The 25,439-nt window shown below is 50.4% G+C and overlaps 3 protein-coding genes and 2 non-coding genes across 10 annotated transcripts in view; 4 read left to right on the top strand and 1 right to left on the bottom strand.

Annotated features, from left to right (window-relative positions):
* Nucleotides 1-11: 11 nt before the first annotated feature.
* On the top strand, nucleotides 12-3,682 carry LOC149363143 (uncharacterized). The gene is made up of 2 exons (XM_089573372.1): nucleotides 12-1,084; nucleotides 1,958-3,682. The coding sequence occupies exons 1-2, from the start codon at nucleotides 35-37 to the stop codon at nucleotides 2,276-2,278; spliced, it is 1,371 nt and encodes a 456-aa protein (XP_089429498.1). The 5' UTR covers nucleotides 12-34; the 3' UTR covers nucleotides 2,279-3,682.
* On the bottom strand, nucleotides 3,648-25,439 carry LOC149363140 (nicotinate-nucleotide pyrophosphorylase [carboxylating]-like). 5 transcript variants are annotated; one of them, XM_089573378.1, is made up of 5 exons: nucleotides 25,247-25,439; nucleotides 7,940-8,280; nucleotides 6,837-7,118; nucleotides 5,159-5,290; nucleotides 3,648-4,007 (listed from the first exon to the last, which is right to left on the bottom strand). In XM_089573378.1, exons 2-5 carry the CDS (start codon nucleotides 8,192-8,194, stop codon nucleotides 3,807-3,809), a joined length of 870 nt encoding a protein of 289 aa, XP_089429504.1. In that variant the 5' UTR covers nucleotides 8,195-8,280; nucleotides 25,247-25,439; the 3' UTR covers nucleotides 3,648-3,806. The 5 variants fall into 5 exon arrangements, with proteins under 5 accessions (XP_089429504.1, XP_089429501.1, XP_089429503.1 ...); XM_089573375.1 differs by having other exon boundaries at nucleotides 7,940-8,204; XM_089573377.1 differs by lacking the exon at nucleotides 25,247-25,439 and adding an exon at nucleotides 22,512-23,395 and having other exon boundaries at nucleotides 7,940-8,204.
* Nucleotides 13,074-13,146, top strand: TRNAK-CUU (transfer RNA lysine (anticodon CUU)). The gene has a single exon. It is a non-coding gene; the product is annotated as a tRNA-Lys (tRNA).
* TRNAK-CUU (transfer RNA lysine (anticodon CUU)) lies at nucleotides 13,485-13,557 on the top strand. The gene has a single exon. It is a non-coding gene; the product is annotated as a tRNA-Lys (tRNA).
* Nucleotides 24,659-25,439, top strand: part of bur (GMP synthase burgundy) — a 29,584-nt gene continuing 28,803 nt past the window's right edge. Inside the window, exon 1 of one of the 2 annotated variants that reach the window (XM_089573370.1) lies at nucleotides 24,659-24,812. The gene's annotated coding sequence lies outside the window, so the exon portion shown is untranslated. Of the gene's footprint in view, nucleotides 24,813-24,859; nucleotides 25,105-25,439 lie in introns of those variants that run through there. The other variant, XM_089573371.1, reaches the window with a different exon arrangement.

Genomic DNA, 25,439 nt, shown 5'->3' with positions numbered 1-25,439 from the left:
GATCTGGTACCTATAATCCCATGCGGAAAGGGCCATGGAAGAGAAGAAGAAACCGCAAGCTCGTGAGTCCTCGTGCTTTGCGTTGGCTGCTCCCCTCGAGCTCCTGCCATTCCCTCGTTGGGCTGTCCGTCGGAAATCCCCAGTCCCTTTCCACACATCCGCAGCCAGACTTCGCTACAGCGCCATAAAAATGTCGCGGAGCCCTCCACGTGCTGCTCCGGACCAGGACTCGAAGATATCGCTCGAAGCGTCGCCCACGTCGCGGGCCTTCCGGGCATCGCGGTCCGCCGTGCGGGCGCTGCGTCAAAGCATCGCCACCGAGCTGACGATGGCATTGACCGAGGCGACCGCCTCGCAACGGCCTTTCTTCCCGGCCGAAAGCGAAGTGGACGGGGAGCCACCTTCTCGCAGCTCGGCCACCTTCTCTTGGGACGCCTCGCTGCTGGCGGCCAGCGCCAGCGTCTTCTGGGTGCTGCTCGACGTACTGGTCAAGCTGAACCCGTCCATCCCGACGCCCAAGCTGCTCTTCCACTTCTCGGAGGGCATCTTCGTGGGCAGCATGACGCTCATGTCGGGCGTCGCCGAGCCGTACGGCCCGCTGTCGGCGCAGCCGCTGCTCTTCATGCGAAGCATGGGCGTCTCTGGAGCCCTGTTTGCGCGCATCTTCTCGCTACGCTTTCTCACCGTGTTGGACGCGTTCACCATCAGCAGCCTGGGGCCTCTGCTCTCCGTCGTGCCGACGTGCGTGACACGAGAGGGCGCCACCGTAGGACGTGTCCTGCCGCTGTGCATGGGCGCCCTGGCGCTGACTCTGCTGGGCTACACGCGGCACTACGGCAGCGCTGTCGACGCGGTGGCGGCGCGACGCTTCATGGCTGGCTGCGTGCTCACCATGACGGCCTCGGTGCTGCGCGCTACGGTGCGCCAGTTCAACGACGCCGTGTCGGAGGTGCCGAGCGTGGTGCAGGCCTTCCACTTCTCCTTCGTCAGCCTGATAGCGTCGAGCGTGCTCGTCGTCATGTTCGACAGAATGAGCAGTCTGTACGACGACATCGACATGGGCACCATGGTATTCCTGGCACAGGTGGGTCGAAGCGCTGCTCGGACACTGGCTTAATCGGAAAGATTCGCAGGTGTCAATGGCGCACTCAGCGAGGTATTCCCTCGTGTGCTCTGTCTCAAGCTTACCGGCTACCTGCAACTCTCTCGATTATACGATATAGGATGCCGGTAAAGGCCCTATTTACTATCAGATTAAGCGGACGGCAGGAGGCTCCTGCGTGACAACACTGTACCGCACCCGCCGCCATACGCGAACTTCTCGAGGTCCAAAAGACGCTGCACAAAAGATAACATAGGTGGATAGCGGACATTGCTCCCCGGTACTCTACGGTACGCTACTGTGCGTACCGAAGGGCGCTGGCAAAGGTCCCCTCTGCCACGCCTTGGAAAACGGGTCATTATCGGATTTGGCGGACAACAGGATTGCCTCGCTCGTGTGGCCGCGACAAGATGCGAACGCCATGTTGTTGCACGCCATGATTGCCTACATATGCGCGTCGTGCACCACATGAAAAAGATCTATGCGTTATACGGTATATAGTATATACGGTATTTAGAGCACCATATGCGATATATGGTGCCGACGCCAACACTGTTTGCACTGCAGATGCTCCCGCGTACAACTTTCGGGGTAAAGCAGTGCTCGAATCAACACGACACGGAGATGTTGGAGCCTGCAACAAGAGTGTCTGCGATCTTCGACTGATCTTGTACATGGCAAAATGTAATGAGTACCGAGTAGCCTAGCTGAAGACAAATTATTGGAACCCCCGCCGCGTCTTTTTTTTTTTTGCTTTTAAAAGCGAAGAACACTCAAGATTTGAAGACGCGTGGTGCAGACACACTACAAGCTCAGGGTTTGTCTCATCCCTCTCTGTATACGCTCTGGGCGCAGGTGAGCTTCGCGTACCTCTTCTCGATGACCAAGGCGCGTAACCTGGAGAACTACGACATGGTGAATGTGTTCATGTACGTCCTGGACTCCTTCCTCTCCATGGTGGCGTCCACCATCGTCCTCGAGGAGGGGCCCAGCCGCTACAGCTACTACGCCGCCCTGCTCGTCATGGCCGCTGTGGTGATCGTCCAGGCCTACAAGCTGGGACAGCTGCACATCGACGTCTGCAAGCGCCACAGCTGGTGGAACCTGCTCAACATGCCCATCCTGCCCAGCCCCCGGCCACCGCCCTTCCGCGGCATGGCCAGGGCTGCCACCTAGGTGTGGTGGCGTCAGGTGCCACTCACGACTGGCAGGGTCTCTGAACACCCACTTGAGTGAACTATCACCCGCTTCACGCTGCCAGTCTCTATTTTACTCGAATAAGCAAGGTTTTCATTATTGGTAGCGCTCATTTTCTCTGCATCACTGCGCTGGCGTTTCGTGTGCTCGGTTCGAATGATTTTCTCTTGCAGTGAACTACGAAGCCGATTGCATGAAAAGTTGTAGATGAACTCATTCAATCGGTATCGCTTCAGTATCGAAGCTTCTCAACGCGTATGTCTCTGCCGGGAATACGGAACCGCACTTGTAGTTCTCTTAGCTGCCGCCAGAGGGTGCATGACTTTGAACATTTAATATTAACACGTTGAAACCACCCGTGACATAAGAAAACGAGGGAATGACCGAGTGGCAGCACAACAAAAGACTTGTTTGGCAGAGAATCATAGAGGTACTGGCTAGGATATGTCCCAAATTCCTGCTAATGATACCGTCAACGTGGTCAGGGTAGATGACAACGAAGTTTGTTGAATGTGGCTGGTTTTAGTGACCATAAGCGCGCTGAAGTGGCGTCCGAGTGTCGAGATGATACAAGCGTTATGTACGGTTAACAGCGGCCAATAGCGTACTAGTGCATAGGACTGGGCGCTCGGACGACGTTCACAGCTTTCGTTTGTAAATGAGCGATCGTGCCCACCTTCTGGAGGATAAAATATAGTTCCAGCAGATCCAGGGAGGAGTCAGAGCTCGAATCTCTTGCCGTTCATAGTGCAATGTTGGAATGGAACCACGCGGCTGCCGGGAGAAGTCACCATCGCCAGTAGATTTCATAGGCATGTTAAAGAAGGTTAAGAGCGAACTGTAGGAGGAGTTGAAAAGCGACAGTAACATTCAACGCTCGCAGGTACTGTTTGTCTGTTTTATGTTGTATCCCATTCGTCACGATTTTGAAAAAAAATGCCGTGTCAGCATCTTAGATACGTGTCCACAGCAAGGCACTGAAACGGAATAATTGCGATCACCGCAACTACTGCATGGTGGTTTAATTTTAGGTAGTAAATTTTAATCATACGGCAAAACCCCACTGGTTTGTGCAATAGTCCAGCAAGTCTGCTGCACACAGGGCGAGTAAAACATGTGGTATTTTATTTTTTTTATTTTTTTTGCCAGGAATCATCACTTGCAGTGCGAAAAGATGGGGGAAGCAGTATGAATGCTTAGCCTTTACTGCTGCGAAATTGCTTATGCAGTTGGGTCGGCTCTAGTTTAAGCGCCATGTTCCCGCATATACTATGCAATGTATACGCTGCGCCAGAGGAGTCGTTGAAATAGTCTTTTGCGTATCATGCGACGGATCTCTGCATATGAATGGTCGCGCTACAGTGCTTTTATTTGTATCGTGAAAAATTGATTACATCACTTTTACTCGTAGTGACCCGAGATGATCCATTGTATAGCAATGAACCGAAAGTGTTTGATTATGCACTCGTAGAACAGCCTGTGTGGTGTTGCCACCTCTGCCATGGGCTCAGCATTCAGGCTTCTTGGGCGGCTGCACCTTGAGCGAGAAGTCGACGGTCGGATATCCCTGGATGAGCAAACTCGAGGATATTATGTCGATGCCCGGCACAGCGTACTGGGTCACGTTCTCGGGTGTGATGCCTCCCGAGGCCTCGACCAGCACGCCCGGGAACTCAGTCTTGAGCTTCTGCGCGGCCGGTGACAGGTCCTGCAAAAGATTACGAGCGGCATTAACTACGACACAGTTCCTCCACAGGGCACGGTGGCGCAGCCGCTTACTACATCTTGAGGGAGCGTGTTCAAACCAGGCACACCCGAATACCTGACGGTGCATCGCACAGCAGGATGCCGCCGCCTCCGTATGTCGTCGGCCGTGAATAACACCATAACATCGCCGGTGCATCCGGACAACTCATCAGAACCTCTCTAAACATTAGGTTTAGCCTTGGTCAAAAGACTAGGTCACGTGGTCAGCTTTTCAGCCGCATATTGGAGCACCCAAGGTACCCTTAAATACCAAAGTGCCTTCAAAAGGATAAGACTAAGCTTCTTCCGCCTTACAGAAATTGACTGGCGCCCTGAATGCTCCAGAAAAGCAAACCCTGTGGCCTAAAGACTTTTGGTGGCGTGTGTACACCAAAGAGAAAAGCTTCGCTAGTAGCGTCATGCTGTTCATATATTGTGGATTCTACAAGCAAGCGGCCGTGGCAGAGCTTTCGCACTCTGCGCGTATTGAAGTATAGAGCGTTCGACGCTGTGCTTCAGCCCTGTTTCGTTACCTGGTAAACCAAGCAACTGGACTTTTATTCATTCACAGGTTTCTATTCAGTGAGAGTTCGGTGCATTAACGACCGTACGTATACGGCTTTAAAGGTCAGCATACATCGAGCGAGAGATGCGGCATCTTAGACCATGCGCGATTAAAAGAAAAAGAAAAAAAACACGCGGAAGATAAAATATGGCACTGTTGTCGCTTTCCTTTCTGCCTCTGATCCTGCGGCACATCGTTCCTTGAAAGTTCTGATTTACTCTCAGCAGCAATGCGCTTGGATATTGGCAATTTTTTTTTTAACGCAAAGACCGTGGAGCCAGGCCGTCAGTAAGACCGGCGTAAGCATGCTGCTGACATTCGTAGCAGCGCTGTTTATAATTATGCAGTTAGTGATGCCTGGTACGACCCTGGAACATTGGCGCGGTACCGAGTGCCTTGAGAAAAATGTCTAATTGAAAATAGGAGACGGTTGCTCATTGCGGGACTATTTGGCGGGCGATACGCGGAAAAATTCGAAACTCGTCTACCGTCGCCGCTAGCATTAACTGCAATCATATACATAATCGAATTGCTCTGCACATACTGACCTTTGCCTCGAAATTGTCCAGCATGATGATGTCCCCTCCGGCTCGCGCGGCCTGCTGGGCTTCCTCGACCGATCGGCACTCGACCTCCACCTTGCGGGTGAAGCCGCCCATCTTCTTGGCGATGCGGACGGCCTGCGACATTCGTGAATTCCCCGGCTTTCGAGTGCGGCAAAATAGCTTGGGAGATAGAAAACATCCTCCGAGTAACACCGAGTCTGATGCTCTAAAGCCAGCATAGCTCTTAATCACAGTTTATTTGCAAGGAAGCCGAGGCGGTGGAGTGCTGTTTTGAGGTGGGATAAGAGGCAGGGTGGTTTGAATCTGTGGGCAGTTGAAGAACGCTTGAGGGTATAAATAGCTCGAGTAACTGGGCGACACAAGACAAGGCCCGCAAGGAACAGCAGGAAGTATGTAGTCATAGGCGTGCTCAGAAAGGGGAGGTCATCATCATCATCATCAGCCTGACTACTCCCACTGCAGGGCAAAGGCCTCTCCCATGTCTCTCCAGTTAACCCTGTCCTTTGCCAGTTGCGGCCACCATACCCCCGAAAACTTCTTAATCTCATCCGCCCACCTAACTTTCTGCCGCCCCCTGCTACGCTTGCCTTCTCTTGGAATCCACTCCGTTACCCTTAAGGACCAGTGGTTATCTTGCCTTCGCATTGCATGGCCTGCCAAGGCCCATTTCTTCTACCTCTTGATTTCGACCAGGACGTCATTAGCCCGCGTTTGTTGCCTCACCCACTCCACCCGCTTCCGATCTCTTAACGTTACACCTGTCATTTTCTTTCCATAGCTCGCTGCGTTGTCCTTAACTGAGCGGAACCCTATTTGTTAGCCTCCCAGTTTCTGCCCGTAGGTGAGTACCGGTTAGATACATCTGTTGTAGACTTTTCTCTTGAGGGATATCGGCAAACTGCCATTCATGATCTCAGAGAACCTGCCATATGCGCTCCACCTTTAAAAAACTAGAAATATAGAAATAACTAGAAGAATAAAGAAGGGGAGGTGGGGGCGGCAAAGCTATAGGAAGTGGCCCCTCTAATGGACAAGGGAGAGGGGGCGCGAATTTGATCCCGCATTGTTCACTGCTAACCAGGAGACATGAATGGACGTTACCACAAACTGTGGCTCCCTTTTATAGAAACGCCGCCTGTAGTGTTCGCTCGAACTGAATTCTTGAACGGGCATTTTAATATTCCATCCGTCGAGACCTCATTATCAGCATTCTAAAGGTATACACCAAAGAAGTGGCTCCCCGAACTCAATCATGTCGGGAGAGTGTACGAGCAATTCGTCCAAGGTCATCTCATTCAGTCGCAGCAGGCATCCCAGTGCTCAAGCTACAGTGACATACGGGCACGCTCCGTCTAAGGTACTATACCTCCACGCTCTTCATTTAGGATGCGCCTTCGATCAGGGTTTTGCCAGAAGAATTATTTGGCCGGGAAACACCAATTTGTTACGCAAAGATTGCGAAAACTTGTCAAACGGACAGGAAGCCTTTGGTTTTCTGTCTAAAATAGCACTTCTAAGTCTAGCAGCCGTTTCAGACGGTCTCTATATGGACCAGACAGCCGAGCCGCTGCCATTCAAGATAATCAAAGAGCGACTCCCAAGAAGTGGATCTCAGTATCGCGAGGCTCCTTAGGTCCGCAAAGAACGAAGAGCCTACTACCTTCTCGATGGATCCGACGGCGGTCAGGTGGTTGTCCTTGAGCATGATCATGGAGGCGACGTCGTAGCGGTGCGTGTCGGCTCCGCCCACCAGCAGCGCGTACTTCTCCACCAGGCGGAAGCCCGGCGTCGTCTTGCGTGTGCCGGCCAGCACGCCGTCCCAGTGGATGCCGTTGAGCACCTCGCGCATGCGCCGGGCGGCCGACGCCACGCCGCTGGCACGGGCCAGGCAGTTGAGCACCACGCGCTCGGCCAGCAGAACGCGCCGAGCCTGTCCGGTCACCTGCGTTGCGAAGCGACCTTAGCTACATGAACCTGGTAGCATCGGGTCGGGTTAGGAGTCGGGTTGAGCAAGGTCACCCCAACTCGACGACTGCGTGTTTACATGAACTAGATTTTAGCGAGTCCGAGACCGGTTCAACTGCAGTGACACCAAGCGTCGAGCAGCGCAATGCGAGCGAGCAGTGGCAGCCTCCAAGATTTATGCACGCCACCGCTGTCTCGGAGGCGGGACGGCGCAAGCGAAAAACAGGTTCGCATTTATCTTCGACTCGACAGCGTTTACACGCGCATCGAGACAGGGTGGAGTTGCGGGGAGTTGACTGGACCCGACCTCTGCACTCCCGACCAGACTCGGCGCGCGTTTGCATGAACAGAGTAACCGATTTTCGACCCGATAAATCGACTCAACCCGAGCCTGTCGGGTTCACGTAAACGCCGCTCTTGGCGTACACTCAGTTTCAATACCAGTCGCTTTACGTCATCAAATCAGGTAGCGGTCGACCGAGAAAGGCAATTCGACCTTCGCGGTGAATGGAAGCATGCAGGTTTGGAGGACCCCCCTCCTCTCCCCAGCTGTGGCTATACAATACCCCCTTGGCCGGATAACAAGGCAGACTGCGCTCATGATGGGGCGGCTCAAGTGACACTAGGGCGGCTGCAACCCTTCCTCGCGTGCACTAGGCGAGGGGCCACCCTTTCGACAGACTTTATGTGGCACATATGTAAAGAGTGGCGTGTCGGCACGAAGCGCCACTGTCGTACGCATGAAAACGTGGCAGAAAGCGCATGCCCTGTGCCTCGCGTGGTACAGCAGACACGTACCTCAGCCACCTTGGCGACGGGGTGCAGCCACTCTCCCTCGTTGCGCAGCCACTTGACGTCGCAGTCGAGCTGCGAGAGGACCGCGTTGGCGAACGGCACCCCGGCCAGCACTCCGGGGCTCTTGCACCAGAGGTAGGCGGTGGTGTCGGCCTCGCCCACCACGTACAGGCCCACGTCCAGGCTGGGCTGGTCCTCGCGCAGCCAGCTCAGCGCCAGCTCCTGAAGCACGGCCGGGTTCAGCAGGGAGGCAGCCATGGCGAGTCTCCTGTATAGGTTTCCTATATGGGGTTTCCTACGCTGCAATGAGGCCTCTTGCTCACTCTGGGGTGTGTCTCCCTGCGCTGTCGAGGGAGCGGAGGATGGAAGCCTTTCCGGGAGAGCCAGTAAAGAGGGAATAGAACAGTGCCAGAACAGCAGAAAAGGCGAAAGAGCGCCTTCGTATATATAGGAAGTATTCACTGACGCCGCTCTACCAGACGGCGCGAACATCGTCGCGGCAAACGCGGCATGTTTGCGATCGTTTCACGCCAGCTCGCGCAGTGTCACGGTACGCCTTCAGGTACCTGGCCTGAACTGTTAGCGATCCGTAACTATTTACACGTTGTTAAATGTGTCAGCGACCACTTATCTTTGGGGAACGCTTACTGCGCATGAAGTTTGCAGCAGAATTATTCTGTGCCGTGATATCTGAACTCGGCAGCAAAACTGGCTGGCTGCACTGCACGCGCGCAAATATGTACACGACTTGGAGCTTTTAATACCAGTTGATAACTGTCACCTAGTCATACAGGGCACATCGTGGATAAACAGCACGATTAATTGCCGAAATTCCGAAACTGGCGCCGCAGAAACTCATATTTCCAGCGGTTGTAGTCCGCGAACTGCTGAAGCTTCCCAGGCGGTGTTTCAGCAGAAAGGCAAAGCGTCATAGCTGCCTTATTTGCACGACAGAACGCTCAAACAAATACTGTCATGCGCTCGCAGCACGAACGGTAGACTTAGCGAGAATGTTTTGCAGTTTTGATTGCAGCTACGTAGCGCTGCTTCACATGCACAAGCTATAGCCCTTTCGCAGCACCGCAGTGCGCAGCCAGTCCGCTAGATCCAGTATAGTAACAGCACATAGAGGTAACAAGTTAAGCTACAGCTAAGCGAACAGACCCTTCGAATTACTCACCTCTCCAAAAACGGCACATTGGCCGTCGGCACCTCGGCCGTTGGCACCCTATGCACGGCTCTTGGACTTACCTACTTGTCGAGTAATTGCACCCTCTCATAGGTTTGTATGCTTTAATTACTTGGCCTGCCAGCAAACTTAAGCCGTGCGCAAGGTGGGCCTCGATACCGGTGAATTCAACGCGCGGCAGCAGTCCTGTACGTCGCACACCCCGCCGGCGTCTCCACCACGTCCACTTTCCTACGGATCGGCCTTTTATGCGAAGCATATTACTAGAGCTACACTACAGCCCGTCGAGCACGGCGGTGGAGCTACCATTGACCTTTAGCGTGACCACGTGACACCACGTGACAACATGACGTCACAGCAGAGGAGAGATGGGCTGCCGGCTCGCGCGGTCGGCCGCGGCGGTGGAGGCTCCACATCAAAGGCGCGGCGGCTGACCACGTGACAACATGACGTCACAGCAGAGGAGAGATGGGCTGCCGGCTCGCGCGGTCGGCCGCGGCGGTGGAGGCTCCACACCAGAGGCGCTGCAGCTGACCACGTGACGCTACAGCAGCGGTATAAAGCTGAGCTTGCCTCGCTCTCCGGGCACTTACGAGGCGGCCAGGTGTTGGGATGCCGCCTAGAAGCAGGGCTGATTTGAACGAGAAGCTAAAGCTTCAGCGTGCCACAGAGACCGATGAAGAGCGGGATGAACGTCAACCGAGGAAAGCCATGTATTACCAAGCCTAGCCATCAATATGCTTCGCATCTGACTAGGCTTAACCTTAGCTAAGCCTCAGCCATTTTTTTTACAAACTGGAACCTTTTAAGCGTGCCCGCTCTTTTCTGCTTCGCGCTGTTCACGGAATATTCACTCAGTCACGCGGTGTTACCGGTCGGACAGATATTATCTGCGGCGAGACGCGAAATACACTCACATTTCGCACATCACCCGCTATTTAAACGCTGCGGCTGGCTGCGGCGGACGCGCGCGCGACCACCAACATGGCGAATGCCGCGCCGGCCGCTATCGCCCCTTGCGGATGACGTCATGTGAATACCTCCTATTTTTCGTGGCGGAGACTTCTTTGCCACTAAGTATATATACGCACACATGCACGCACACATGCACGCACACATGCACGCACACATGCACGCACACACACACGGACGCACATGCACGCGCGCACACACACGCACGCACACAAATCGTGCAAAAAGAAGGAATGCAAAGACAGCACGTCCATTTCCTGTATAAAGGTGATGCCTCTAAATGTGAAATTGATGTTCTGTCTTTGTGGTTCCTTTTTCAACCATCCCTTTTCATTTTTTTTTGGTGGCGCTTAGTTTGCATATGTATACCCTGTAATATGGCAACGATGTAGAATATGAAGTCAACGCTACGTAAGTGCTCTTGCCTGGCCTGTGCTGCAGGCAGCACTAGAGCGCAAACGAATGAGCTGAAGAAGAAGATTGCCAACGTATGCATACGAACTTCATACTCCTCGTTGAACTATGCACGGCCGCCGTGATGGCTAAAACTCTATTTTCAGCGTGGAAGTTGGAACGTGTCTAGGAATGGCCATTTAAGTTGTTTTCTTCGAAGTAGCTTTATCGTGGTTCTTTTTTTTTTAGCTTATTAAAAAGCCTCGCGAGGTTCAAAAAGTGTCACGTGACCATGGACTCTTGCTTCGCGATGTTATCATCCCTAACGTGCTCTGACTGAAATAACTAGGTTGCGCGAAGCCGCAGTCAATAAAGAGACCCCGGGTCATAGCGATCCATGGCTACACGATGAGCGAGGGCCTCTCGTGTTATTAGAATCGTGATGCGGCAGCAGGAGCGCGATCACGCAGTCACCGTTTTACGACGCAGCATCGATTACTTCTTGCAGTCCAGTGTGGTCGAGCCTGTGTTCGTACCTCCTTTCTACGTCCTGTGCTTTGCGCTTCTTTTTTTACAGTGAATAATCGATAAACCCACATCGCTATGCGCTTCAAAAGAACTATGTTGACGCACCCCCCCCCCCCCCCCCCCCCATTTACTATTTGGTTTCTTTAGACCTTCTAGAAACGTCTGATTTAAGTAATTGTGCATAAACCTTTTGATTTAAACGTTAATCATTCTGAACATTCTGTAGTAAAAAGTTAGCTTGAAGTGAAAAGTATCTCTGTATTGTGTAGCCGACCGCTAATAATGACCTTTCGGTGTACAATATGGCGAGAACTCCAAGATTTAAAAATAAATTAAAGAAATTCTTTAGGCGAGTTGATTCATAGTGAAAGTAATATGAAGGCGGTGCGGCCAACGGACAAAAGGCGCTGGTCCTGTCAATTGTGTGTCTTTTCTGTCCCCGTGGGCCGCATCGTCTTCATAATACTTAACAAAAAAAAAATCCTTGCCTCGATATACTCGCACACAACGCGCTGTGTGATAAGAACGAATCGTAAGGACAGGTTCACCGTCTAAATCTTCCACGAGCTTCTACACTGACGACATCCTCTTCTAGTTCTAAAATACCTTTTAATCTAGTGGGTCCGTCTGCTGCGAATGCCTTGATCGAATATCCAGTCGCATGGCAGCCAGAACTCGATCGTTGGTGGATTTAGAGGGGAGTGGGGGGCGGCCGCCTATGTGACCCTTAGTGATCTTTTTTTTTTAAATTAAACTCATTTATTTCCCATGATGACGCGAAGAGGGACGAAAGAAAACAGCCACAAATTGCAGCTAGATGTGCGCTTCGGCTCTTACATCGGAAAGTAGCAGGAAACGCAAAGAAAAAAAAACGGGAGTAATCGAATACAAGCAAAAAAAAAAAAAGCCACAAACGTACACGCAAAGCACATATTTAATAACGATAGTTTTCGAAGAGTTGACGCAACGTGTCAAGCACAAAGTAAGCCAACCATGTGTACTGTGCAAGCAACAGAAGAGAGAAATCTTAGTGAAAACACTTCAATGACCTCCATTTTTTTCCGCGGATAAAGTTTCAAAATTGCGCTGCACTCTGCACCCGGCATCACCCCCCCTCCCCCTTCTCCCTCTCGGGTGTAGTTGGTGATGGTCGAAGATATGTCTGGCGCGACGTGCTTGTACAATGCACATGTCAGTTTCACTTCTATCCGAATTATACCGATTGCTTGTAGCTTGTACAGCGCTGCACGGAATTATAAAAGCACCAGTCGACGGTAAAGCACTCTGATGACCTTGGTAGTACAGTCCAAAACAATCTCGAGCGCAAAACACAACCACTTACGTAGTTTACCACGTTGACTGTACTAAGAAGCACTGACCATGCAGAGGTCGAAGCCAGGAAGACCTGTTGGGAACTCTGGTCATAAACGGTAGCTTGCTCCTACCGTAAGACGAAAATAAAAATAAAGAGAAGCGGAGACAAACACTCCACGTGGTTGCAGTCAATGCTTGGAATTCTGAGACCTCAACTGTACCGATTGATTGTAGCTTTTCCAGCGCTGCACAAAACTATAAAAGCGCTAGTCGATGGTAAATCACACTGATGACCTTGGCTACAGTCCAATACAAACTGGAGTGCAAAATACGACCCGTACGTAGTTTACCACGTTGACTCTACTGCGAAGCACTGAACACACAGAGGTCGAAACCAGGAAGGCCTGTCCAGAATTCTGATTGTGGCCATAAATGGTAGCTAGTCCTTCCCGTCCGATAAAAAAAAAATTAAGGAGAAGCGGAGACGAACACTTACTCCATGTGATTGCAGTCAGTGCGTGGAGCACCTCAGCGACAGATCAGAAACGTGGTGTTTAGAGGCCCAAATTCAAAATGCTGAAATAAGCAGTCGAAGTCGTGACATATCCGGAAAATGGCATCTCACATGGGTCCGTAAAGGTCGAAGCATGAAATATGAATGCCTTGTTAAAAAAGACAACGAAAGTTGCGCTTTGGGAGTCATTGACCTTTACTAGCGCAGATAAAACGACTCGAGCCGTCGCCCGGCTAGCTCAGTCGGTAGAGCATGAGACTCTTAATCTCAGGGTCGTGGGTTCGAGCCCCACGTTGGGCGGTACTTTTTTTCTTCTTTTTGTGTTAAAGCCAATCATGCTGAGAGATCGCTAGGGTGATTTGTGCGAGGTGTTACCGCACCAGCCGGGCGGGCGCCCTTTCCCTTTTCCTCTATGCGTGTGCTAACTAGCATCGTCATTCCAGGCCTCGCCATCATGTAATAAGGTTGAGCTGCGCAGGGTCCAGTTATTGTCAATAAAATTAGATCGCTGTGAGCGAAGGCCAACCATAGCTGTTGTTGCGAGAGCTGTAATCCTGTCATATTACTGGCCAAATATCTTTGCTTTATCTGTTTCTTAGCGATAGCTAGGATGTCGCTTGACCAGCCATTACCTCGTCGCCCGGCTAGCTCAGTCGGTAGAGCATGAGACTCTTAATCTCAGGGTCGTGGGTTCGAGCCCCACGTTGGGCGCTCTTTTTTTTTTGCCAAGTAAATGATTCTTTTTCATTTCACTGTATATGAACACAATATGATCAAGGAGTACGGGCGATGTTAGTAGTCCTCTGCACCGCCATGCAGAGAAGGCATGGGATGCGTAGCATACAGTTCGTGTTGTGTTTTGGTTTGGTTTATGAGGTTTAACGTCCCAAAGCGACTCAGGCTATGGAGACGCCGCAGTGAAGGGCTCCAGAAATTTCGCCCACCTGGGGTTCTTTAATGTGCACTGACATCCCACAGCACACGGGCCTCTAGAATTTCACCTCCATAGAAATTCGACCGCCGCGGTCGGTATCGAACCCGCGTCTTCCGGGTCAGCAGCCGAGCACCATAACCACTGAGCCACCGCGGCGGCAGGTCGTGTTTTATTATACCTTATCATTATACCTTATCATTATACCTTATCATAATTATGCACAACCTGCATGTCTAAAGCATTGATTGAAAAAAAAGTTAGCGGCGTGAGAATATAGGGAATTTCATCCCCGTTGAGCTCTCGTATAGAAATGCTGTTAAATCGGTTTAGCCAAGCACTATTTCACTCACGACAGATACAGAGAACTATTTTTCGCAAAAAGAGGAAAGTTAGCCATCTCGTGCTGCGTGTTTGTACTTGAACGCTATTCGGCCGTGCTTCGATGCGGCAGCTCGTAGCCTTCCAAGCCGTCTGGCAAAGCGCCGAATGTTGGAAAAGCAATCCAGTAGTTCGGGTTTGGTTCGAGGCACGCTCTGGAGCACGCTTTAAAGCATTCTGTCGCGCTTCTTTCGTACCGAATATATACGAGGAAGTTCCCCAGCTCCTTTCTTTTCTTTTTGCTTTCTGCAACCTCAGAGCGGGACCATGCACACGAATCTGACAGTGTTTCTCGTTCATCCCTGCCTCCTTAGCGCAAATACTTTTTGTCCGAAGTTTGGCGGAAACGGCGACCGCGCAAGAGAAAGAGGGATGCACCTCCTCTCCTGACGCAGCCTCCGATAACAGCGCGGTCTTTCGACAACGCTCCGTTCCAGGCAGGGTCGCTTGGGCTTCGAACTTTTGACAAAGACCGCAGCTTTGAGAACCGCACAACACATTGCCTTGAAATACGAAGCCCACGTCAGGCAGAAGAACATAAGTACAAGGGCGAAAAATAAATAGATAACTTAATGATTTTAGTTGTTTTGTATCTTTTAGCGCGTAGTCCATGTTGCTTGCAGCACATCAGGGCGCCTCACGCAGGCGCGCGTTTAACTGAATAGCGGTATTTGCACTGCATTTGTTTCAGCTCAAAGCGTTACACTCCATCATCACCATCAATCCATTTTCATCCACCATCAATCCACTTTCATCCACTTCTGGAAAAAGGCTTTTACCACTGATCTCAAATCAATCAACGCCATCGCACCCACTGTAACCCAAACCTCCGCCAACCTGTATCTTCGTAAACTACAAATTGTGGGGTTTAACGTCCTAAAGCAACTGTACATGAGAGCTATGACGAACACCACAGTGGAGTGCTCCGGACTAGTTTCGACCGCCTGGGGTTCTTTCACGTGCACTGACATCGCACAGTATACGCTGACTGTCTTTTATATTTTGCTATGGAAACGCGGCCGCGCGCAGCCGGTACAATCATACCTCTCAGTGCCAATAAAAGTATTTCATAATCATCATCATCAACCGGTAACGGACCGCTCCTTAACTCCTTTGCGCATGACATGATCTGCTTACGTTCATATCCTCCTCCCGATTACGGCGAGGTATGTAGGACATCCCGAGTTTGTCGTCTAATCCCCTGCGCTCTTCCTGGATGTTATCCTTGGTAAAGCATTTTCTGGCTAGGCACTGAGCCATGCTAGAAAAGGGCTGCTGCCAGAGGAAGCGCTGCGTTCCTGTTGTTCCGCTTATATTTGTAGATTTTCCCATGATTTGTACTTTTAAAGCTCCCGAATATTATCGCACCGCTGGCGCGAGTTCCGGGAAAAACGTCTCCAGAAAGAACGTCCCCACACCCAGCACCAGCATACATGAACACTACCTATAAAGATCAACTGTAACATATGTGGCATGCAAAATAAACTGCTACGATTAATTTACTTAAAGATTCCGTTGCAACCATTGCCAGGAGTGTCTAGCCACATTTGGGGTACGGTCGCTGCGACCGCAGTTACTGTGTTTGCCGCAAGGCGGCGCTAGAATTCTCTGTTGAGTCGACTCGACTAGTTCACAATGAAAACGAACACTGTGCAGAGGGCAAACGTTAACAAAAGGGACACAAGAGCACGCTCGTAATCACTGGCTCCTGGCGCGCGTCGTCTTCTAGCCACGTGCATCACTAATCAGCGCCGGCAGCAATCAGCGGGCGAGTTCGTCAGCGGCCACTCAGATAACCAGAGAGAGAGAAAAAAAAAACGCTTGCCCTCCGGGGTCTGACCCGTCCTTCGTCTCGTTCGCCGCTTTCTCCGATTAGATAACTTGGTCTCGTAGGGCTATAGTGAGGCAAGCAGCCGTTGATAAGGCTTATATACGGTCAAAGCACAGAGTTGCCGAGTCACTGCCGCGTCTAGACTGCGGAGACACTCGGCAGAGATAAGAGGAACAGCTCACCAGATAGGAAGATAGTGTGAACTAGATGGAACAGCCCCGGGTCTCGATGCTGGAGGAGTGGAATAAACGTAAGGAGCTTTGGCAAATGGAAGATGTTTCTTTTGCCTTGAAGAATTATCGCTGACGTCCTCTCGGTTTGCCTGGGCGAACAGCGCTCGTCAGACGAGAGATGTTTATAACTGCTGGGACGCTGGCTTCGGTCGGGGACTCCCACTGCGCTGCGGACTGAAGACTGAAGTGAAGGGGGCGCGAACTGTGAAGAACAGGGCGTCGGAGCGAAAGGGGGCGTGCGCGTTAATGCGCTGCTTCCGCTGCCACTTCCGGTGCGGCTCATTGAGAGCTTCCGCTTTTTTTGATCGGACGCGGGCCACCCGGCGTGACCTCGTGCGACCTTTCTTTCCAATGTGAGAAGGCTTGTAGGGGTCAACGTGCTTTTATCGGCTTTTGTTTTCGTATACGTGGTTATCGACACTTGCCAGGAGCAAGAGGCGACGACTTGCGCTCCTAATTGACTTTTGTGTATTCTTAGGGTGAAAATAAGGAATCATAACAGTGGTTGCGGCCATATCTAAGAGTATTAAGCAACTCTGTACACTTAGCACAGCGTATATGTAGGGACCACAGCTTTCGAATTTCCATCCTGATAGCAACTCGAACCTAGTGAGAGAAAAAAAAAAAACTGTTTGTCGTACTACAGCGTACGTTGTGCGTGCTGTGGTTTCGAGGCAAATGGTCAAATGGTGCTTTTGGGGAAAGGAAACGGCGCAACTGTCCTAGGTGCACACCCCTACCGCCGCGACGTGAGGGAAGGAAGGAAGGTGGGAGTGGAAGAAAAAAGAGAGTAAGAGGTCCCGTAGTGGAGGGCTCCCGGATAATTTCGACCACCTGGGGATCTTCAACGTGCACTGAGATCGCACAGCACGGGCGCCTTTTGCATTCCGCCTCCATCGAAACGCGGCCGCTGCGAGAGGGTTCGAACCCGGGTACTCCGGCTCAGTACCCGAGTGCCCTGAACACTGAGCCACCGCGGCGGGTATTAAAATTTCCAGTCTTCCACTACGGCTGCCTTTCTATCTTCCTTCTTTCACTGCCTCCGTTCCTTCACGGCGCGGTAAATGTCTACCGAAAAGTGACACTACGCCCTTTCCTTTCCTCAAGACCAATCACGTGATGAGCGAGAGAGGATCAACTGAGAGAGAGGGATACACATACTTGTAAACAAGAGTACTGGCTTCCTTGAGAAACAGAATCCTATACGTTCTCTTCGCCTTCTTTCCGCGTTCCCCTCGAGTTCGCTGCCGCGGTAGGCTGTACACGTGAACCTGCGCGTTCTCAGAGTTGCAGTCTGAAATCCTGAGCATCGTCTGGGGACAGGTGTGTCCCCACGCTCAACGCGCACAGTTTCTGCGGCGGCCATGATGCGTGTAGGTTTGATCAACTCCCCGCTAATCTAGGGCACGGTGAGCTAGGTGTCCAGACGCATTTCAGTTTACAACCAAAGGATTCGCCTAGTGTAGAAAACTTGTGTCTCTAGATTGCAAAGATCGCCCTTCGAAATTTCAATCGTCAAGCAAAAGTCACCTTTCGTTGTATTAACACTAGGTGACCAGAACTAGAAAATGAAATAAAAAAGAAAACAACTCCCTTGTCTCTATACACAAAAACATGGTAAACAAATATCAGACACTTTAATGGGTAATCAGACGAAACAAGCTAGAGCACCAGTTCTCACACAAAATTCCTTTAGTTTGTGTAAAAATTGTGGCAATAACTTTCTCGATGATTACGAATGTGCCATTGTTGGTCCTCACAGCAGTTGCCGCATCTGAGATCTGCGTTTCTATAAGCACCCTTACCATTCGACTTACTGACAGCATTCCACGCGACAGCGGTGATGTGATGAAGGCTTGTGTGAGCTTCAGTCCATTTCTGCTCCGCTCTGAATGCGAAAAGTTTCATTAACGACTACATCACCTGCTCTGAAGATTCTAGTTGGCCTATTTGATCCGAGCAAACCTGAACGCTACTTTTTTTTTTGATTAGTTGTGTTTGCAGTGGTAGTATGATACTGAATTGCCGAGACCTGCATGAACGCACAAGTGAAAGCTACTTTCACAGTGATTTCGACAGAGCTTCAAGGTCTATCTATTCATCGGCTGGCGTCCTTAATGTAAAAGGACTCGTTCTAAATGGGTCATCATCGGTTCCTGGGTTTTCTTATTCCCTGTTTGTTCGATGCGTTATGTTTAAGGCCTTGTCCGTTGTGTAGTGTTTTATGCAATGCGTGCCTCATGCTTCAGTGGATGCATTCATTTCCTTTTTTTTGTGTTGACGTTTATTTTTAAACATTTCCCCACAGTGTTGCTGCTGTAAACTTATATCTGTATACGTATGTTTTTTTTTTCTTTTTTTTTTGCTTGGGGCCCGGAGCCCCGTCAGGTAGAATTTATCTGCCTTTAGCTCCGGGCTCCAGGATTCTTGATAATCCGAAATAAAATTCAATTCAATTCAAGAGACCACATACCAAGCGTTTGAGAGAAGGCTGCCAGTAACTTTTACAAATGGGTTTTTTTGAGGCGTAAAGATGGCCTTTGCGGTGTACCAGTGTCATGAGTGGCGGACGTCAGAAAGGAGGCGAACAGGTTCAAACCCTCGACTTAATTGATTAGATGAACTATTAAGATTATAGGCCCGTCGCTGCAATTGAAGTTATGTAGCAGGCCGCTGCCCGTCAGTAAGAGCGAACCAGTTTTAAGAATTCTAAAAACACGATTACGCTCGGCCCAGTGGCGCAACAAATTCTAGACATCACGAACGTCATTCGAATAACGCGCGCTTGCTCGCGCTTGCGGAGCGCACGTGGGAACGGCCACCAGTGAACGTCACTCGGCGGCTAACGTGTCACTTGACCTTCAATGTTCCGCCGGGGCTGTGAACTGGAACAGGGAACAGGGCCAACGAAGCTTGGAGCGCTTGGAATTGCGATATACAGAGGCCGGCTTCAATACGGTTCGTGTCAGTGCAGCTCAGCGCATTGTGGGAGCACCACGGCAACGACCAATAGAATAACGCGATCACGTTGGCGCCACTTTCAAAAGCTCACCCGTCTTGCACGTGTACTCTGTGAAGCCCCATGATGACGGAAATAAAGTTCATTCATTCATTTATTTACTCTATTAAGTAAAAGAAACCTATCAATCAGAATGACACAGAGTTAATAACTGTGAACTTCTTTTTATTTAAGTATGTATTTGGCACTAGCTGCTGCTTTAGAGGCTCGAAAACGTTGCTGAAGCGACATCAATAGGGCGGATTATTCCTACTGGTTGCAGGGAAATTACGTCACAAGACCTGACGTGACGTTACTTCCGGTAAAGGCATCAACAGCTTCCAATCTATCTCATTGCCAACACACTATGTAATGAGGTTACCCTGCCGATTATTTTACTAATGAGACTTTGTTCAGGCCATTTTAATGACAGAAAATCACTGCCACGGGTCTGATCAAGCTCCGTATCATTTCGAAGTTTAGATTTCAGCTGTGCGTGAAGCCCTACATCCACGTCCAGTCGTGTACGGAATAAAAGATGGGCATGCAAGTAGCCGAAAATCTTAGTACCAAAGGTTCAGAATGGTCACGATTTTGCCTCGTCAGACGTCTCACAGGCGCTGTGCCAGCTGCCATAGAACTCGTAATAATATAACACGCACTTGGGGCGTAACACAGATAAGGAAACTTTTTTTTGCATATTATTACGCAAGAGGTGTGTTCCATGTTTGGCTTTTGGATTGCATTTTTTTTTTTACAGCGGCCCGTTCCTGGGTTTCATTTAATTTCATTTCATTTTATTACCTTAAAGACCCCTCACGGGGTATTACATAAGGGGTGGGATGAGCAGAAAAGGTACAAGACAATGCAATTTGTGATCATGTACAAAAAATGTTGTTTAGATTGCTAGCAAATGATGAAGGACAGGTGATGTCGACGATATGCTGGGGAAGGCCGTTACAATCTTTAGCTGCACGTGGGAAGAAGGAGGCTGAAAAAGTAACAGTTGGGGCACGTGGGCGAAAAAATTGAAGCGTGTGGCTAGTGCGGTGAGAAATGTATGATGCTGGCGTGATGTAAGGGGCACGGTGAAGTGGTGAGTAAAATAACTTGTGGTACAGTGACAGCGTGGCTATGCGACGACGAACGGAAAGAGGCGATAGTGCTGATTTGGTTTTTAGGGCTGAAACACTGACGTCGTACGAGTAAGAAGAATGAATGAACCTCGTAGCGCGGTTTTGAACGGCTTCTAGATCGTTTACGAGGTTAATATGATGCGGGTTCCTGGGTTTCGCGTCGTGGTAGGATGTCGTTGTCTGTCGTCGTCGGCGTAACCGGTGGGTGCGTTGCCATGGAAACCACTCGGAGGGCGATTACCATGCAAGCAGGAAGCATAGAGTTTCTTACTATTACCTAGAGGGAAAGCTGGCGGCGCTGCACTTCAGCCACCATGGACGCTCAAAGCATCATGGGGCGGTGAGCTACTTGTTGCGAGACAGTCGTAGTTTTTCGGGAACACATAGTGGCACTACTCAGACGTTTCATTCCGAAAACGTTGTTCGTGTGTGCGCAGACGACTTTCGCGCGAATGCAGAGTGTAAAAACCATAGTAGTGAAAGCGCAACGACATACAACGCCAATAAAAGGTTTCACTTTTCCAAAACGCTATTAAAAAAACCTTTTGAAGTATTTAAGCAACTCAATTTTTTTTGAAAACATATTTCCTTTTAAAAGCGCGCCTGTTGAGCACGAAATATTAGTTTTTATGATGTTCAATACTTGGCCAATAGGAGAGCGAGTCGTCTCTTATTTTGGGCAAACTTTGCACTTAAAGGCTTTTCTGCTCGTTTGTTGCAATTTACAGACAGCATATTGAATGTTAGGACATTCGTATTTATCGAACAGCTTTATTTTAGCATTATTTTTTTGACCAAAAGTTGTAGCTCTGCAGTCGGTAGCTCACCGCCCCATGATGCTTTGAGCGCCCATGGTGGCTGAAGTGGTCACAAGGGGCCTCTATGCAAACTCCCATAGACGGCTCGCCAGCTTTCCCTCTAGGTAATAGTAAGAAACTCTATGGCAGGGAGTTACCATATGAGCGGAGAAATGCGTCACCAGTGCATGGTTGCAACAGGCACCATCCGGAGGATGGCTACGATGGAAGGAGAAGGGTGTGGCGAGAGCATGAGAAGGCGCAACCGGTACGTGGTTGCCATGGGAACGAACTAGAGGGTAGTTACCGGAGAAGGAGAACGAGGGTTGCCATGGAAGGAGGGCACGGTCAGAGGAGGAGGAGGTTATGGCGACAGTGTGGGAAGTGCGTACCAAGGTAACCATCTGGAAAGTGGGTGTGCTCCGAAAGGAGGACGAAGGTTATGGCGACAGCGAAGGCATATGTCACACAGTCTGCGGCAGCTGCCTCGAAACGCGTCGCTCGACAAGATCATCGGCGGCACTGGTGAGATCGTGCGCGGCAAACTAAAACAAAGCGCCCTAGAATTAGACAGATATGAATTCGTCCTCATATTCTCTACCACAACATATTGTAAAGTACAAATACCTTACCAGCTGTCGCTGAATCTTGCAGTGGTAACCGTCCTGTTATTATCTTTTATTGCGAAAGCAATACTAGTTGCACTTTCAGATACTTTCAGCCCGTCGCGTAGCGAGGCCGGTAGCTACCATATTAGCATATTGGATTGGATTGTATGACCGATGCATCACCACAAGTCTAACTAAAAGCACCACTACCAGCTACACTACCAGCTGTACCATGGCGTAGGTACGGATATTGCTTTCGCAATTACCGGGCCTAACCAAGCTAAGCCACAGCCATTTTTTTTTTACTAAGCGGTGAATTTGAATAATGTTCAGTTCCGATTAACGTTTAGAATGTCCTCTTTCTGATGTCGAAGAAGTCGCGCTTCGAGGGAATTTGAAAATTAGTATTTAAGGAAAGGAAAGCGGTCAGTAACCGATTCACTTCTCGGTGTATACACCCAAACTACACCGCGGAGGATAGAATGAAGGAGGGAGTGAAAATATATAGTGTTCCTATATTTACTCTCGCAGGGAGGAACTCTAAAGGAAGAAAGAAAGAGGCGCCATAGTGGAGAACACCGGAATAATTTCGGCCACTCGGGGTTCTTTAAAATCGTCACCGTGGACAACTTCATCCAATTATTGTGCTTAATAAAAACTGATTCTCTGATTCTCTCCGGCTATGTAGACGCTTTTCGTGCAGCGAAAGACGCAATCATCGGCAAGAAAATTGGCTTTTAAAAGACTTACCGCCAACCGCTTCAAGCTCGTGACATCGTGACGTTCTCACCAAAGTGGATGGGTTGCCTCCGTTTTGAAATAAATGGCAGTGCAGCGTATCCTCCGGGATCCGAGACGACAAATCGGTGTCGACGCATGTATTTTACTGGCGAAATCGGCCGGTTATGGCGACACCGTTATTGAGTTTTTTTTTTTGCCCTCTTTTCTAGCTTATAGAAGCTCCGTGTTCTGTGAGACCGGTCCCTTTTCGTCACTAGAACGCTGTACCCTATCGATGCGGGCCAACTTCTATTTTCCCCTCGTGTCCCTTTAACGTGCACTGACGCCGCACAGTACACGGGCGCCTTTTGCGTTTCGCCTCCATTCGAAATGCGGCCGGTCACTAAAAGGTCACATGCATAGCCAGGAAAAACCAGCAAAACCATCCTTGTGATATGCCTAGAAGGTATAATAACCACTGCCTTTTTCACACTTGCTCGTAGAGTTCAGAATGACCAGAAGTTAACGTTTACAAAAAGAAAGAAAACAACCACATGCGATCAATCTCCCGTCATCGCGTCGAACATTCTTTCGAAGATGTTTGTTTCTTGTAGCACCTTTTTTTTTTTGTATAGCTGGATCGACGTAACCAGCACTCGGCGCAAAGCAAACACATTTCCGGGCACCAAACGAAGGTATAGACACTCCACCGAAGGCTCTCTCAACCAACAAACTGGTTGCGGCTTTCATTCTGTGTTCGCTTATGCATGCGTTACGCCACAGTTTTTGACCGTCTGCTCACTTATTACCCGCCTTAACTTTGCAAGGACTCTCGTGCAAATGTTGTTGAACGTCCCGACGCCCGCGTTTTATGTTCTTATCCCGCGAAGCGCGAGTTCGCACTCGCCCGTGTCGGCGAAGGTCCGTCTGCCTGCACTCGGCTCACAGGATTGCCGCTGACGATGGCTATCGCCTCTCGCCTTGCCGCTCGCTGCACCACGCGAAGGCATCAGGCGACCTCCTAGTGCGCGTGGCCTGAGGGTCCGTATACCGGCCGATTAGATAAGCAGCTCGCTCTCCTCGAGGCTCAGCCGACGAGTCTCCGTGAAAAAGCCCTGGAGGGACGAAATGCTTGTGCGGGTAGGGCCGGCCAGAGCAACGAGAAACTTTCCTCGTCGCACCCGATAATGTCGCTCGGCTGTGCGAATCTGGCTTCCTCGGTCCGACGTCACACTTGCGTGAACGAAGCCGAGACGAAAACCGGAATGCCCGCTCGGGACCATTTCTCGGGACGCACGCACGGTGAATGTAAACACCTTCGAGGATGTGTTGCAACGAAAATCGGTTACCTATTTCCTGGGCGCCAGAGGTCTCCAGTTAGGAAGGAATGATGGCAGGCAGAACTTTAATGAGCAGTTTATACCTGCCTGCTTAAGGTCGTCGCGTACTTGGTGTGCCTTTTCAGGCATCGAAGAGATGTTTGTGGTGCAGCTTTCTGAACAGTCCACGGTGCTTAGCGACCGAGACGGGCGGACGGCCACCTAGTGAGCACTCAGCCCGAAGTTCCACCGTAAGGCAAAACACATCAGAACAAACACAACACAACAACAACAATCGTGTGCCCATTTGTGGGGCATCGGAATAACTGTTGGTCACCAGGAATTAACTAGAAGTTGAGTTGCGACGGATTACACAGGCACTTTCTCATAATGTAAGGAAGTACCATGGAACACAACATCGCACGTAGCACTATACGATAATTTTTTGCTGCGAAGACACTGCATGTGCTGAATTTGTTGCTTTGAAGTGCGCGAACTGAATGTCAAGGCAACTTCTGAGCGGTGCTTCCAATGACATGTAAACGGTTTTACATACGTAAAATGAAGAGAAACTCATTCTTGAGCAGGTTAAAAAAAGCAAGCAAAGCTCATATGCAAGCAATATTTTCCTGAAGCACTTTTTATAACGATTAAAAAGCGCGGGCAAATTTAGAGGTACATCAGTTTCGTTTTCGGTTTTGAAGTTCGACATCGTGAGCTGTGTACTTTTCAGTGTAAGTTTTCATTTCTCTCAACGTCCTCAAAATCTCAAGAACATTCGATGAGCTCAATGCGCCGCTTACATCCTGACAACACGAGCGATAACGCTGCTCTCGCCGTGAGAAGCGCGCAGAAGCCAGCGAGACGCAATAAACGAGCGCCAATTTCGCAACTTGGAAAGTACGAGTCGCGACCGCTTGGAGCGCCGCCCTCTGCGCACGCGCTTTATCTGTCCGGAACAGTAGTGATTACTGTCCCGTCCTCACTACTTGACAAAATCTCTCTGCTAACGGTGAGTGAATGCATCCTGCTCCCGCGGTACTGAGGTGACTTGGATGTGTGTGCACATACCTCGGACTTAGCCTTGCCGGCCACCAACTAAAGAAACTCCCATAGCCCGCGTTGGCTGCGGCCGACGCTGCTGTCTACCTGCTCCCTACTGCCCCGTCTAGGACCTGCCGAAGTTCTTGCATCGGTTTGCATTGAAGATTCTCAGATCTTCGGGAAATTTCGTGCGTGCGCTTCTCGTTCCTAGGCTGCGAAGGTCAGTCGCGCCTAACGCCCTCGCGGTCAAGAACTTCGAGGTGAGCCGTTGACGCGCGAGCCGTGAGTGAGCGCTGTTCCCACTTGCTTTCAGAATGCATTGCGGCCGGTTATTTTCGCTCGCTCACCTCCGCGCGGTGCGCTCCCTCGGTAGCGTGTGCATTGGGTTGCGTACGCACTTACTGTTTGCGTTTGGGCACGTCGATAACTCCTGTGCAGTAGCTGCGGAGGCGGGCCTGTCAATACCGTCACGCTTTTTCCGGTGCTTGTGAAGTTCTTAGGCTTAGTTTGAATTGGAATTGGCTGACTCTGGAAGCCGGCTGGGTCATCCTTATCTCCGTGTGTACCGCGCGGTGCTCGATCCTAGGCTGCGCTG

This window comes from Amblyomma mixtum, chromosome 2 (genome assembly GCF_055824585.1).
Source record: "Amblyomma mixtum isolate Tamu chromosome 2, ASM5582458v1, whole genome shotgun sequence".
In the NCBI taxonomy this organism is placed as follows: domain Eukaryota; kingdom Metazoa; phylum Arthropoda; class Arachnida; order Ixodida; family Ixodidae; genus Amblyomma; species Amblyomma mixtum.
This window is presented reverse-complemented; position numbering and strand designations above follow the sequence as displayed.

Bases quoted from the DNA above. Each gene is read 5' to 3' on its own strand.
- LOC149363143 (XM_089573372.1), top strand. From the start codon at position 35: ATGGAAGAGAAGAAGAAACCGCAAGCTCGTGAGTCCTCGTGCTTTGCG. The intron at 1,085-1,957 runs GTGGGTCGAAGC...CTCTGGGCGCAG, and splicing joins CCATGGTATTCCTGGCACAG to GTGAGCTTCGCGTACCTCTT.
- LOC149363140 (XM_089573373.1), bottom strand. From the start codon at position 16,505: ATGAGCCGCACCGGAAGTGGCAGCGGAAGCAGCGCATTAACGCGCACG. The intron at 8,281-16,171 runs GTGAGCTGTTCC...CTCCCTCGACAG, and splicing joins TCACACTATCTTCCTATCTG to CGCAGGGAGACACACCCCAG. The intron at 4,008-5,158 runs GTCAGTATGTGC...AATCTTTTGCAG, and splicing joins TGGACAATTTCGAGGCAAAG to GACCTGTCACCGGCCGCGCA.